Here is a 16,090-nt window from a genome sequence, read left to right as displayed (position 1 = left end):
ACGGTCACAGTAACGCAACAATATTAACAATACATTTAGAAAACGTGTTGATGTTATTTTAGCCCGGATGACGAAACGTGATTTGCCCTCGGTGATTCCTCGGGATTTAAATAAAGTGTTACGCGTTTCACCTGCTGAGCGATTTGAACAAAATATCTAATTGCAATTGTTCTGACCTATTGTGATTTAAAGTGGTCACATTATGCTCATTTTCAGGTTCATCGTTTTATTTTGGGGTTGACATGGTTTAATTTAAAAAAAAACACCATATTTTCCTCACACTGCTCATCGCTGCAGCACCTCTTGTCTCGAACGCTCCGTTTTAGCTCCCGAGTGAGGCGTCGCACTTCTATTCGATCTTTGTTTGTTGCACACGTGCAGTACCGAGGTAAGGACTGCAAGCCAATCAGAAGCAGAGTAGGGCGGGTCCTGACGAGCAAGGTAGTGTGATCCAAAACGAAGCCGCTTCAGCCGGTAACTACGGCTTCGGTTCAGCTGTACGCGTTCGAGTCTGATGCCGAAACACAGGCAGAACGACCCGAAGCAGCTCCACAACCGAGACTGGAGCGAGACGCTTCAGCGTGGGAAGTTATTAATTAGTAACGAATTAATCTTTCATAGTAACGTTTTAACTGAGCACTGTCTCACCACAGTAACAGCTTTACGCCCACTGACTGACCGGAGGGTGTCTAAAGTTATTTTAATGTCATCTTTAGGTGGACTTGTGGAAACTGCTCTGTTCGTGCATTATGAGGCGTGTAGATACGTTACGGAAGTAAAGGCCGGCCTGCAGTCGAGCTGTTTTCAGTTCAGGAGTTTTCTTTGGGAGAGGGTAACGGCCTCTGGGGTGGACTTTGGGCTTTTTCACTTTGCAAACCGATTACATGCACAAAAAAGATAAATAACACTGAAGGAAAGGGAAGAAGCCAAAAAGCACAATATGACCACTTTTTTTAAATTATGTCGTCAGCTCAACGACTGAAGCAGGTTGAAAAGTCGGTAAACAGATAAAAATAATGTTGATGGTCAAAGTTTATCTTGTCTGGACTATAATTAATGAAAGGTGTGTGTGTGTGTGTGTGTGTGTGTGTTACCTAGGTAACTGTCGTCGTACTGAGCGCTGGCCGACTTAGTGGCGAGCGTGTTTCCATACGGGGTGATGAACGTTTTGTCAATCCGGGCAAAAATCTCAGAGACGTCATCAGAAATCAGCTGACCTGAAGAGAGAGGAGGAAGACATCAGAGAACAAGAGAACAAGGAGAGAACAAGAGGAGAACAAGGAGAGAACAAGAACAGAACAAGAGGAGAACAAGAGGAGAACAAGGAGAGAACAAGGAGAGAACAAGGAGAGAACAAGAAGAGAACAAGAGGAGAACAAGGAGAGAACAAGGAGAGAACAAGAAGAGAACAAGAGGAGAACAAGGAGAGAACAAGAAGAGAACAAGAACAGAACAAGGAGAGAACAAGAGGAGAACAAGAGGAGAACAAGGAGAGAACAAGAAGAGAACAAGAGGAGAACAAGGAGAGAACAAGGAGAGAACAAGGAGAGAACAAGAGGAGAACAAGAACAGAACAAGGAGAGAACAAGGAGAGAACAAGAAGAGAACAAGAGGAGAACAAGGAGAGAACAAGGAGAGAACAAAGGAGAGAGAACAAGAGAGAACAAGGAGAGAACAAGAGAGAGAACAAGAGGAGAACAAGAGAGAGAACAAGGAGAGAACAAGGAGAGAACAAGAAGAGAACAAGAACAGAACAAGGAGAGAAACAAGAAGAGAAACAAGAGGAGAACAAGGAGAGAAACAAGGAGAGAAACAAGAAGAGAACAAGAACAGAACAAGAACAGAACAAGAGAGAGAACAAGGAGAGAACAAGAAGAGAACAAGAGAGAGAGAACAAGGAGAGAGAACAAGGAGAGAACAAGAGAGAACAAGAGGAGAACAAGGAACAGAACAAGGAGAGAACAAGGAGAGAGAAGAGAAGAAGAGAACAAGGAGAGAACAAGGAGAGAACAAGAAGAGAGAGAAGGAGAGAACAAGGAGAGAACAAGGAGAGAACAAGAACAACAAGAACAAGGAGAGAACAAGAAGAGAACACAAGAGAGAACAACAAGAGAGAACAAGAAGAAGAGAGAACAAGAAGAGAACAAGAACAAACAAGGAGAGAACAAGGAGAGAACAAGGAGAGAACAAGAGGAGAACAAGGAGAGAACAAGGAGAGAACAAGAAGAGAACAAGAACAGAACAAGAACAGAACAAGGAGAGAACAAGAAGAGAACAAGAGGAGAACAAGGAGAGAACAAGGAGAGAACAAGAAGAACAAGGAGAGAACAAGGAGAGAACAAGAAGAGAACAAGAAGAGAACAAGGAGAGAACAAGGAGAGAACAAGAAGAGAACAAGGAGAGAACAAGGAGAGAACAAGGAGAGAACAAGAAGAGAACAAGGAGAGAACAAGAAGAGAACAAGGAGAGAACAAGGAGAGAACAAGGAGAGAACAAGAAGAGAACAAGGAGAGAACAAGGAGAGAACAAGAAGAGAACAAGGAGAGAACAAGGAGAGAACAAGGAGAGAACAAGAGGAGAACAAGAGGAGAACAAGGAGAGAACAAGGAGAGAACAAGAAGAGAACAAGAACAGAACAAGAACAGAACAAGGAGAGAACAAGAAGAGAACAAGAAGAGAACAAGAACAGAACAAGGAGAGAACAAGGAGAGAACAAGAAGAGAACAAGAAGAGAACAAGGAGAGAACAAGAAGAGAACAAGGAGAGAACAAGGAGAGAACAAGGAGAGAACAAGAAGAGAACAAGAACAGAACAAGGAGAGAACAAGGAGAGAACAAGAAGAGAACAAGAACAGAACAAGGAGAGAACAAGGAGAGAACAAGAAGAGAACAAGGAGAGAACAAGGAGAGAACAAGGAGAGAACAAGAGAGAGAACAAGAAGAGAGAGAACAAGAGAGAACAAGGAGAGAACAAGAAGAGAACAAGGAGAGAACAAGGAGAGAGAACAAGAGAGAACAAGAGAGAGAACAAGAGAGAGAACAAGGAGAGAACAAGAAGAGAACAAGAGAGAAACAAGAGAGAGAACAAGGAGAGAACAAGGAGAGAGAACAAGAGAGAAACAAGGAGAGAACAAGGAGAGAACAAGAAGAGAACAAGGAGAGAACAAGGAGAGAACAAGAAGAGAACAAGGAGAGAACAAGGAGAGAACAAGGAGAGAACAAGAAGAGAACAAGGAGAGAACAAGGAGAGAACAAGAAGAGAACAAGGAGAGAACAAGAAGAGAACAAGAAGAGAACAAGGAGAGAACAAGAAGAGAACAAGAACAGAACAAGGAGAGAACAAGGAGAGAACAAGGAGAGAACAAGAAGAGAACAAGAAGAGAACAAAGAACAGAACAAGAACAAGGAGAGAACAAGGAGAGAACAAGAAGAGAGAGAGAACAAGGAGAGAACAAGAAGAGAACAAGAAGAGAACAAGGAGAGAACAAGAAGAGAGAGAACAAGGAGAGAGAACAAGAGAGAGAGAACAAGGAGAGAGAAGAGAACAAGGAGAGAACAAGGAGAGAACAAGAGAGAGAACAAGAAGAGAACAAGGAGAGAACAAGAGAGAGAACAAGGAGAGAACAAGAAGAGAACAAGAAGAGAACAAGAAGAGAACAAGAGAACAAGAGAGAACAAGGAGAGAACAAGAGAGAACAAGAGAGAGAACAAGGAGAGAACAAGGAGAGAACAAGAGAACAAGAAGAAGAAACAAGGAGAGAACAAGGAGAGAACAAGGAGAGAACAAGAAGAGAACAAGAAGAGAACAAGAAGAGAACAAGAAGAGAAGAACAAGAAGAGAACAAGAACAGAACAAGAACAGAACAAGAAGAAGAGAACAAGAAGAGAACAAGAACAGAACAAGAGAGAACAAGAAAGAGAAGAACAGAACAAGGAGAGAACAAGAAGAGAACAAGAAGAGAACAAGAACAGAACAAGAACAGAACAAGAACAGAACAAGGAGAGAACAAGAGGAGAACAAGAGGACAACAAGGAGAGAACAAGAGGAGAACAAGAGGAGAACAAGGAGAGAACAAGAAGAGAACAAGAGGAGAACAAGAACAGAACAAGAGGAGAACAAGGAGAGAACAAGAAGAGAACAAGAGGAGAACAAGGAGAGAACAAGAAGAGAACAAGAGGAGAACAAGAGGAGAACAAGAAGAGAACAAGGAGAGAACAAGAAGAGAACAAGAGGAGAACAAGAGGAGAACAAGAAGAGAACAAGGAGAGAACAAGAGGAGAACAAAAGGACAACAAGGAGAGAACAAGAGGAGAACAAGAGGAGAACAAGGAGAGAACAAGAAGAGAACAAGAGGAGAACAAGGAGAGAACAAGAACAGAACAAGAGGAGAACAAGAAGAGAACAAGGAGAGAACAAGAGGAGAACAAAAGGACAACAAGGAGAGAACAAGAGGAGAACAAGAGGAGAACAAGGAGAGAACAAGAAGAGAACAAGAGGAGAACAAGGAGAGAACAAGAACAGAACAAGAGGAGAACAAGGAGAGAACAAGAAGAGAACAAGAGGAGAACAAGGAGAGAACAAGAGGAGAACAAGAGGAGAACAAGGAGAGAACAAGAAGAGAACAAGAGGAGAACAAGAAGAGAACAAGGAGAGAACAAGAGGAGAACAAGAGGAGAACAAGAAGAGAACAAGGAGAGAACAAGAGGAGAACGAGGGGGGAGAACATGGCAGAACGTAGGAAGTAAAGAACAGAAAAAGAACATGACTTTACACGAGTTTGTTTACAAGCTGATTCACTTCTGGTTTAGAAAAAACACACAACTTGTAATTAAAGCAGCCACAGACTCAGTGTTAACAACTGTCCAATCAGAAGCAGAGGGGGTGTGTGTGTGTGTGTGCGTGCGTGCGTGTGTGTGTGCGCGTGAGTGTGTGTGTGCGTGTGTGAGTGTGTGTGGTTGCTTGTTGTGTAATTGTGAGTGTTGACTCAACAGGAAGCAATAATCAGGCTAACACACCCGAGGAGGAGGCTCACCATACAGAGAGAGAAAACATGTGCGACTGAGTTCAGGAGGTTTTCTGTCACACCCTCTAATGTCCGACGACTAGACAAACACGGATTACAACACACACACACACACACACACACACACACACACACACCCCGTCTGAAGCCTCACCTGCCTGGACTTTACCTGCTAATTAAACTCTTAAGGTGGTGGTGATGCATGCTGCAGTCCACTGTGAGACGTTCACAACACAGGGGGCAGATGTAAGGCCTAGTTCAGCCCAAATCCGCCCAACCGGATCGAGACCTCCTTTGAACAGGAGGGTCTGGGTTCGTTTGTGGTCTCAAAACTTACCAACCAATCACAGGACTGCGCGAGAGTAGACTAAAGGCTGAACTACTGTTAAATCCATCGTAATTCACCCAGAATTCACGGCAAAGTAAGGAACCACACAGCTTTGTGCAACGGATGAATTCAGACGTCCATCTGAAGTCTGACTATTAGTTTGATCTAAGCCAGAGTCCAAGTCTGTCTTTGTGAAACCAGATCCCGGACTCGCAGGGAAGACGCCCACGAGGTGAGCATCCAGGCTGAGTCACAGCACCAGAAATATCACACGACTCGTAGATGATTCCCCTGAGCCGGCCCTGAGCGATCCCCACAGGACGCCGTGCCCACGATGACACAGCAGACCCTGCTGATCCAGCAGCACCGAAAACCACCGCGACACAACGTACAGCCGAGCTGCCAGCCTGGACCAACAACACCAACGTGTCATCCATGATCTGTTTGGGACATTTTAAAGCCGGACTTCCAGATGTAGGTTTGAGTTTGTGTGGTCGTTGTTCAGCAGGAATCGTGCGGTACAGAGGAGCGGACGCGTTTTAGGTTCGTGGTTTGTTTAAAGACAATAACCTGCGGGAGTTATTAAAGGAACAGTTTCACATTTTGGGAAATACGCTTATTTGCTTTCTTCCGCAGAGAGTTATAAGAGGCGCCTGACACCGCTCTCTGCACAGTAAATATGAAGCTACAGCCAGCAGCCGGTTAGCTTAGCTTAGCATAAAGTACAGCACAGTGATTTCCAGAAGTTGAAAACTGTGATGAATGTTTACAACAAACAGTTTGGGAAATACGCTTATTTAACGAACGTGCTGAATGCATTTTCTTCCTCATAAAACATTTGCATTTAAGTATTTTAAATCCAACACTGTTTATATCCACGCTAACTAGCTTCTTCGTGCATCGCTACGCTTCTCTGGCCAATACCGCCGCCAGCAGCGTCAGGAATTCGTTTCACGCCGCCAACGTGCTCGCGACCGCATCATACAAACAACGCGGGGACCCACTCATGGATACACCGCTCCACAGCACTACTCGTGGTCAAAAACTCCACAGGGTACTTTTAGTTTGCGAGTACAATGTTATTACTACTGATAAAAAAAGAACGAAAATAAGATCCAAGTTGAAATAAAGACGAATTATCCTTTAAGGCCTGTTGGAAACCCCGAGGATGGAAAAGTGCCATGTATCTGCTTGTGGCTGCCAGCTGGCACCACAGCCTTTCTGGGGGAATCCTCCTCCTGTAACGTCCGTTACTCACGGCGAGATGCCACCGGGTGGCGTCTGCCGAGTGTAGACAGAGAGAGGAGGTGAAAATGGAGAGGGCCTGCTGTGTCTCTGTCACTTCCTCTGAAGTTTCAGTCACCAAACCTGCTTTAAGACTGCAACCACACACACACAAACACACACTCACCCTGCCAGTAGAAGCTGCCAGGTCCTCCCACCACCACCCTGTTGTTCTTCTGAAACCACAAAAAGGAAGAGGGACAACCGTGTTACTTTTACTTCTTATTCGGCCCCTCGGGTCAGTAAAGAACACATTCTTATTCCCAGATGTGTAAAAGGCTAAATGGTAACTCCTCCGCCTCTACAACCACGCAGACCCAAACACATGCACTGCTGGCCCGGGAGCAAACCCCCACCCGTAAGTCTGCTTTTCTACAGCGCCTGAACCTCCACTGCAGCCTGCTGTGTTTTCAAATGAGGGCATATTAGACATTTCTTCCTACTCCAGTGTCAGTCATACATATATACTGTGTTCTCGTGGTGAACTTTATACCTGCTCAACATCAGCATCTTAACATTGTTATCGTGAGCATGCTAACATGTTGACTTTAGCATTTAGCATAATCACAGCCGAGATACAACATACTTGCTTCAGAGGTGATAGCAGCTAGTGAACTTTGAAGTGAGCTAGCTGTTTCCCCTGCTTCCAATCTTTATGCTAAGCTAGGCTAACCGCGTCCTGGCTCCATCGCCTTATTTAACGCTTAAATAACGATCTAAGGTTTCGGTTCAGCCTCTTGCCAGTTTATGGCTGTTATATATTTGGTATTTAAAGAAACAACAAGTATTTCTTTCTTCTGTCAGAGAAATCATGATGCATCACAGATCACTGATAATATTATCACGATTACCATGTACCATGTTACGTATCGAGATGCATTTTACTGTTTCCACAACCTGCTTAGATGCTACACTGCACTTGAACTGGTAATTAATGTGTTCAATGACATTAAAGCTGAAATGAATCGACTCGTGAGTCAACCTGTGATCTCTGACTCTACTAGAAACAGCGCTGCAGCATAAACCCTTTTGAATTAAAGCCTCTAATAATAAATGATTGCAGATGTGATGGTTGAGTGTTTGCCGGGTTCGTCTTGGTTGCCTACCTTAAGGAAGTCGACACTGAAGCCGGCCTGGCAGAAGCCCTGGCCTTCTGGTGAGTTGGCACCTGGGCAGAGAAATTAAACAGCAACATTTAATCACATAAAACAGAAACAGAGGAAGACAGATGAGAAATGATTATTGTAGACATTCAGTGGGGAACAACAGTCGGAGCCCTCAACATACAAGGTTTTACTTCTCATTTTATATTTATTTACATTCTTAAAATCATTTACCATCAAATCTGAACGTTTCTAAAACAAGAAGCAAAAACAAAGCCCGATCCGGATCTTACTCTGGCTAGAATCTGAAGTGACATCAGTATCAACCAATCACATTTCAGCTCGGAGAGGGAGGGTCAGCGCTAAGGGAAGCTAACCTGTAGCTAACAGGATCAGCTGCTTCTACAACCACTTAAAGTGGGGATGTTGTTGCTAGCTTGTTGCTAACACTGTTTTCATGACTGAACTTGAAGATTTTGATCTGCTGATCCATGGAAGATGTTTTTAAAAAGATGTTACTCATCTCAGCAGCGGGAGAGTTTTGGAGAGCGTGTTGAGTTAGTTATAACTTCTTGTTATTTCTTTATTTTTGTGAGGAGAGGAGTTCTGTCTGCCGTGGCTGTGTTTTTTTAATGCTCATTTCTAAAGTAAAGCAGTATAGTATAGTTTTTCAGCAGCTGTTTGGTGTTTTATTGTTCTGGCTGTGGTTGGGTGTGTTTTATCAGTGGGCAGAGGTTAAAGATGGTCTGTCTGTCCGTGTGATATTGTTGTTTGAATGTTTACAGTTGGTACTAGTTCCTCAGCACTGATCCAGGACATGACACTAGTTACATTAACTGCATGTTAAGCGCAGAGACGAAGGCGACGGAGAAAAGAAGAGAACGGACTTGATCTGCAGGGCGAGTACTCGACCACTGTGTCTCCTTTCTTCAGGTAACACGTTCCCACCGGCTCTCGCTCAGAGACGCCAAAGGTCGACCACTGGTACAGCGGAGCGCAGGCCTGGAAAACAAAGACAAATAAATACAGGTAAATAGAGAAAAGTAAAAGAAATAAAATAATTATCAAAATATATCAAATCAAATAAAAACAGAAACCGTTGCACTAATACTGCAGTACCGTCTGAAGTGAAGTGACACAGTGGTGTGATTAGTACATCTAAGAGTAATATGACTAGAACAGCAAACACCACAATAATATATAATGTGATTAAGTAATAGTACTTAATGTTTGCTGTATTAATATAGAAATATAATATCGTATATAATGTAATAAGACAGTATAATATAGTATGGGATATAAAATATAATATAGTATAGTGTGAGTATAGTATAATATATAAACAAAATCTCTAATGAATATTATGTATTATGTATGTATTAGGTGTGCAATATTTGCAAATCAGACCAACATGGAGCAGAGAACAAACACTGTAAATTAGGTGATTTTGAAAATCATGTAGTTCAGCTGCTGGTTGGCAGCACAGAACAGAGGTTGAGTATTTGACTTGTGTATGAAATGTTTGTAGTGACAGGACCGACGGGCAGCTCGGTGGGGCTGAATGATTCTGAACAGCTGAATATATAAAGGTGGATTAAAGATTTCATTGAGCGGTTACGGTTTAATGAATGCTACACACTGTCACTGTGTGTTTCTTACCAGGATGTGTTCTCCGTCAGATCGCACTGAGGCACCGAACCACTGCTTGGATTTAAACTCCATCTGAGCTCCTTCTGCATTCTTCCTGTCATCTGTGAAGGGAGAGAGAGTATAATTATAAATTGATTTAAATACCACAATGTTTCTGAGATATCAGAGGACTTCAGTGGTAAAAACACAGAGTCCAAAATCATCCATCTGAAGTGGGGTATGGTGATGTTTAGTTAAAATAAGCCCTTTAACTTACTAACAATGTAACATCCTGCTGCTCCTCCCTGCTATATTCTGAGAGCCAGAAGAAAACTAAAAGCGTTCAGTCTGATGTGTTCGTTTAATGAACCCAGAGCCACAGTTTCAGTAATGAGAATGATCTCCAACGTTACATTAAACAGAAAAAGTCTTCAATTATCTGGAAAGTCTTTTAAATAAACAACACCTGACAGACGTCCTGAAACATCTGCATCAGGGCCGATCCGGGCATATTTTAATGGATCGTTATCGGCTGAAATAAAACTTATCAAAATCTCTGCTGCGTTCCTCTGCTGAACGCTGCTGCTGAACTCTGCTGCGTTCCTCTGCTGAACGCTGCTGCTGAACTCTGCTGCGTTCCTCTGCTGAACGCTGCTGCTGAACTCTGCTGAACCTCCGCTGCTGAACTCTGCTGCGTTCCTCCGCTGCTGAACTCTGCTGCGTTCCTCCGCTGCTGAACTCTGCTGCGTTCCTCTGCTGAACGCTGCTGCTGAACTCTGCTGCGTTCCTCCTCTGCTGAACGCTGCTGCTGAACTCTGCTGCGTTCCTCCGCTGCTGAACGCTGCTGCTGAACTCTGCTGCGTTCCTCCGCTGCTGAACTCTGCTGCGTTCCTCTGCTGAACGCTGCTGCTGAACTCTGCTGCGTTCCTCCTCTGCTGAACGCTGCTGCTGAACTCTGCTGCGTTCCTCCGCTGCTGAACTCTGCTGCGTTCCTCCGCTGCTGAACTCTGCTGCGTTCCTCCGCTGCTGAACTCTGCTGCGTTCCTCTGCTGAACGCTGCTGCTGAACTCTGCTGCGTTCCTCCGCTGCTGAACTCTGCTGCGTTCCTCCGCTGCTGAACTCTGCTGCGTTCCTCCGCTGCTGAACTCTGCTGCGTTCCTCCGCTGCTGAACTCTGCTGCGTTCCTCCGCTGCTGAACTCTGCTGCGTTCCTCCGCTGAACGCTGCTGCTGAACGCTGCTGCGTTCCTCCGCTGAGTTCCTCCGCTGCGTTCCTCCGCTGAACGCTGCTGCGTTACTCCGCTGCGTGTCTCTGCTGAGCTCTACTGCGTGTCACAAGCCACTCAAAACCTTTTTTATCCGCCAAATTAAACAGGCTGTAAACGGATTTATAATGTTTAACTGCATACATTCTCCCATCACCAAGAAGAGACTGAAACAGGCATAACTTTAGACTGCAGTCTTCAGCCAGCCTTATGGCACACACAGCTGAGTCTATAAATGACTCTCCACTGCTTTGATAGTCTTCAGTCTCTCAGTCGGTCAACAGATGGACAGACAGGATAAATATCTGAGCGATGAGTGGAAGAAAGAAAGGAGAGGATCAGACAGCAAAGGGTCACAGTGGGTTTTTAGGTAATTAAAAATGAATTCATGTTTATGAATGCTGAGTATTATGAAACACCAATTCTTTTGGTGCATTCTACAATACTGAGCGACATCCAGAGTTAATTTAACGAGTAGGGCTGCTACTGACGATTATTTTCATTATCGATCCATCTACTGATTACTCTCTCGATGAATCATTTGATCTGTAAATGTAAGAAAACTGTGAAAAATGTCCATCACAGTTTCCAAGAACTCAATGTCTTCAAACGTCTTGTTTTGTCCGAACAACAGTTTCATAGAAAGAAAACCAGCAAATACTGACATTTGAGACTCTAAGCAGCACATCTAAAAAAAAAAATTACTTAAATGATTAATTAATTATCAAAATGATATGCTGATTAATTAATTTCCTGTTTGACTACTCAGTTAACGCACTAATTACTTCAGCTCTATCAGTCATGACGGTTCCTTCTAACAGAAGAACTGAGGTTAGTGATGAAGAACCAACTGCTGTTTTCAGGTGTAAAAACCAAAAGAAACAGACTTGTAATAAGCTTTCATACTACTGCAAAGCAACCTGTTGAACCAGTTGCTCTGTTCAATTTTGTAAATATACGTTTTCTGCATTCTGTTTACTGGTTTCCAGCCTGAAATTACTGCCACATGTAAATAAGCAAAGACAAATAATGACCAATGTCAGGGTGAATATCTGTCCTCCCAAATTATGAATCATTCCCTAAATTACTCATTTGTATCTTCAAATGATTTAATTTATTACCGCAAGATAGAAAACACATTTATCCCTCAAATTACATTTATTAGATAATAATTTAATAAAAAGGTGTGTACGTGTCCCCTTCACATTTACAATATGATTTATTAATCAGCATTTAAAACTTGAATGCTTGGAGGTGATGCAGTGATTAACTATCAAATATATAAAAAGGTGTTTTATATTTGAAATGTAGAACATCAAAAACTCTGTTTTGTCAAATTACTAACGTGAGGAAATAAATTAAGTCATAACAAAGCCATGAAAACATTTTTTATTTTAATTTATTTAATTTATTATCAATATATATGTAATTATTATTATTATTTTATTTCTAGTGTGTGTTGCTCTATTTTTCTATATTGATTTAATGACATTAGCACTGAAACTGACTGAGGCGGTCGAAGTGTTCGTTATTTACTGCACAAACTGTTTGCATATTTGGCCCATTGCATGTTTTCATGAGCCTGATGAAATGCCGAGAGAAAAACGTCAGTGTTCCTAAAACATCCTTGATTATGTGCTCGCGTGCTAAATGTACATTATCTACCACAAACAACAAACACCTGTGGTTTTGTTTTTTCTGATTCTCTCTCTCACATTGCTAATTTGAGGAAGTTAAGTAATGATTAATTCAAGAGAACGACTGGTTTTAGCTGGACAGTTTTAGTTTCCAGTGAGCAGTTTCAGAAACAGGCCAACTCTCAGTTGATGAGATTCAAAGTCAGAGACAAATACACAGTTCACAGAGGAAAGTTAACTATAAACCCTACGAACAATGATGAAGTCAGAACCACAGTAACACATATTCACTGTCCTGTATGTACACAGTGTACGCAGATATGCATGTGTACTAATAAAGCGGCAGCCGGCCCTGCCCTGAGCCTGGAGCCAGCTGGCTGAAGTTATGCCGAGTTCAAAGCCGAAAACACCACCGAGCTCGGAGTCGTTGCTGAAATAACAAGGAGGAGTCGCACACGAATCTGACAAAATACAGCGATAAGCAGCAGATAAGTATTTAAGCCCGGTTGCACGCAGACAGTGAGGAAATGTCAGGGATTTTCCCATCAGGGTGGGAAACTCGAGCCTGCTGAATTTCAAGCCCTCTGATTATTAGAACTACGTCTGACTGATAAAACAGTGGCTTACGCATTCTGGGACCCATCAGACGCTGAGGATAAAGTACAAAAGGGTTAGTTTCACAATTTTGGCAATTAACTGGATGTTTTGGCCCTGATCTGTAATTATGGTGGTCATGATGCCAGCCATGACGCCAAGTGTTTGTGCCAGCCAGTTACCGTTGTAACGCCGCTGTAACCATGGCGACAGACTCTTTGTCTCTTTGTTTTTTGTTTGTCAATGGAGGACTTGAATCCTTAACCGCAGGGATGAGTTTATGTGGACAAGAAACAGTCAGTAGCAGCTCTGTGAGGCTGTGATGCTCACTGTTCAAGTAAATGTAATAACTCTTACTGTAGCATGTTGTGATATGATACAACAATATCTGTAATATATAGTTTAGCAGGTCTGTCCACAGAGAAACACCTGAACAACAGACAAGCAGCTAAATCTCTTCTTCTGCGCACTCTTTCCAGCTGGAAAACATCTGATAAAGAGGGGGGCAGACATCCCGACATTATCTGCCCAAATCAATATAAATATAGGTTAATGGCAACAGCTGTGTGATCGGCTGTATCGACATTCAAAATGAGTGATCGCAGAGAAAGTTAAGAGACGACAGGAAGCTGTCCGTCTGGTCTGTTACTCTGCTGAATCCACCATTTACTGTTTCTGCTGTCAGACAACTGAACGAGCATCAAAGAGTGATTAAATCGTGTCTCATAAACACTACACGTTACCCGGCAGTCAGTCCCGTTACTTTATGACCGCGACGCTGCTGCGCCTTGGGTTCGATCACAGAGAAAGTTAGAGGCGACTAAAGGTCGTCACACAGCCCCCGACCCTCACTGGGCTCTCACGCCATCGTCGACACTGAAACACCAAGCCAGCGTTTTCGGAAAAGCTCATTTTATGGGGGAGAAAACCGCTGTTTCAGTCTTTGGAGAACAAACTTTTACAAACTGAACCGGCTGAGCTCGGACGTACGTAGTTCAGTAAACAGGCAGACACACAAAACATTTAACAGAACAGACACGAAAGACGTTATAATCTCTCTCTCAGAGTGATGGTGGACTTATCATAATTTAGTGGGTCATATTCTTTATCTTTCTTTTGCACTCGCTTCCTGCGACACGCTGCCCAAAGAAAGAAAGGAAAATATATTCCTGGACGAGTCACAAGAACATAAAAAAAAAAAAATCCAGCAAAAACAAAAGCTTGTGGTGCATCATGGTTAGCCAGAATAGGACAGACTAACGTTGAGTCAGAGTCACACACCACACACACACACACACACACACACACACAGAAGAATTCCAGTTAATTCTGTTCTGTAGTCAGTAAAGCTTCGGCCAGCAATCACGTAGGTCAGATCAACAACAAAGGAATCTATTGTGGGAGGAAAAACACACACACACACACACACACACACTCACGCGTAACTAGGCCGCTCACTAACAACATTACAGCCAGAGGGAACAACACGAGTACAGTCGGAGGCTGCGGGGTCTCAGGGTCTCGTCAGAGGCTGCGGACCGAATGCAGCTGAAACGTAAACATCCTGTACGAACGTGTTGACTTCAGGAGATTCGCCGAGGCTTTTATGGACAGAACACAGCATGAAGGCAAACATTCAAGAGCTGTCTTTAGAGCCGATACACCCGCCGATATGAGCTTACTGCAGATATCTCGGTATCTGTGCGGAGGTCAGGGAGTTAGGAGAAATGATAGCAGTGTGAACTAGCTTAGTCTGTCCAGCAGAGAGTGCTGACAGGTAGATATTTACACTGTAAAACATCCGATACGAACAAACGAAAACTGATCCAGACCGTTTGTTAATGTTATAAAAATAACTACAGGCTGATATATCGATATCTGTATCGGCCTAAAAACCCACATCAGGCTGTTATTACTGGGAAGTAACCCACTCTCACGTTTCAAAACCTCAATTATTTACGACAGTTAGATATTTACAGTAGAGTAGAGAGACCACTGACGTGTCCTGTTGGGAAAGTGTCCCATATATAATGTTATATGCTATATATCAGAAAGTCCTCATCCTTTGTCTCTCATAAGAGCTGAAACGTGAAATACTTCCATAACTCCCAGGCGTGTCCGTTCATCAAACTCTCTGCTGAGGTGGTGAATGGTTTTCTCAGACTCTTCGTCATGACATTAAGTGATAGCAGAAGCTCTCGACTGCTTGACAGATGATTCAGTCTGTTTCTGCAGCGGAGAGACTCGTTTTCACTTGTCAGGAATTTATTTCCTCCAAAACACGTTACACAAGCCGTCAGAAACCTGACTACCGTCACACTATAAACTCACTCTCCGAGCGCCGCTTAGGCTACAGACAACCCTGTTTGTCTCCGTTAATCGTTAAGTCTATAAAATGTCAGAACATAATGAACAATACTCATCGCAATGAAACCCAAACATATTTGTTTTACTATCGGATGAAAGAAAGAAAAGCAACTGAGGAGCTGAAACTAGAGAACGCCACTGACAAATTACTTAAATGATAATTAGATTAGCAAAATAATTGCCGATCATTTTTTTGTTGATACACTAATCATAAATCAACTAAAACCAAAAGGTTTGCACACATTAACGTCTCTAAAACAAAGAACTGATTTTAAAATCCTTCTTACTGTTGTGAAATCGAGGAATGGCTTAGCTCGTTCCTAACAGTCTCTAACTATATTTAAAATGTTCATTCATGCAACTGCGTGGATGAATATCCAGCAAAAGCTTTCGATCATCTGAGCAAACAGGAATCAAACGGGACTCAACTTCCCGTCATGTCTGATTGAACACAGGCAGCAGAACTCACTCCAATAACTTAAAATACATTTTAACCTCCATTTGAAATCCATCAGTGCTGCAGCTTGTAAGAGAAAGAAAAAGTCTTCTTCCTCTTAATTATCGCTGTTTCAGCTCATCGCTCTCTCTCTGCCAATTATCTTGTCACTTTTACAGGCAGATGAAGCAGTAACGTTTCATATTCCACGTGTGAACATGCAATTTCCTTTCCCCCTCCGTTTCTGACCTTTTCATCTTTAATGTTCTCTCCCTTTAGTTCAAAAGAATTCAGCACAACAGGTAGTTTAAAAAAAGGTTATTTCTATTACTTCTTCACACGTGGCACGACGCAGGAGGAAGTGCTGCTCGTCTTCTGAATGTTTACCAGTTTGAACTAAACAAGACTTATTTGTCCCTTTGGGGC

The 16,090-nt window shown here is 42.9% G+C and overlaps 1 protein-coding gene across 1 annotated transcript in view; it reads right to left on the bottom strand.

Moving 5' to 3' along the window:
• Positions 1–16,090, bottom strand: part of itgav (integrin, alpha V) — a 48,419-nt gene that overhangs the window by 26,376 nt on the left and 5,953 nt on the right. Inside the window, exons 3-7 of the mRNA XM_044215834.1 lie at positions 9,398–9,489; positions 8,626–8,740; positions 7,742–7,803; positions 6,763–6,811; positions 1,095–1,217 (exon numbers count right to left, since the gene is read on the bottom strand). Of these exons, the coding sequence (XP_044071769.1) occupies positions 1,095–1,217; positions 6,763–6,811; positions 7,742–7,803; positions 8,626–8,740; positions 9,398–9,489 (441 nt within the window). The remainder of the gene's footprint in view (positions 1–1,094; positions 1,218–6,762; positions 6,812–7,741; positions 7,804–8,625; positions 8,741–9,397; positions 9,490–16,090) is intronic.

Source organism: Siniperca chuatsi, linkage group LG12, assembly GCF_020085105.1.
Source record: "Siniperca chuatsi isolate FFG_IHB_CAS linkage group LG12, ASM2008510v1, whole genome shotgun sequence".
Lineage (NCBI taxonomy): Eukaryota > Metazoa > Chordata > Actinopteri > Centrarchiformes > Sinipercidae > Siniperca > Siniperca chuatsi.
The sequence above is the reverse complement of the archived record's forward strand: the minus strand, read 5'-3'. Positions and strand labels throughout refer to the sequence as shown.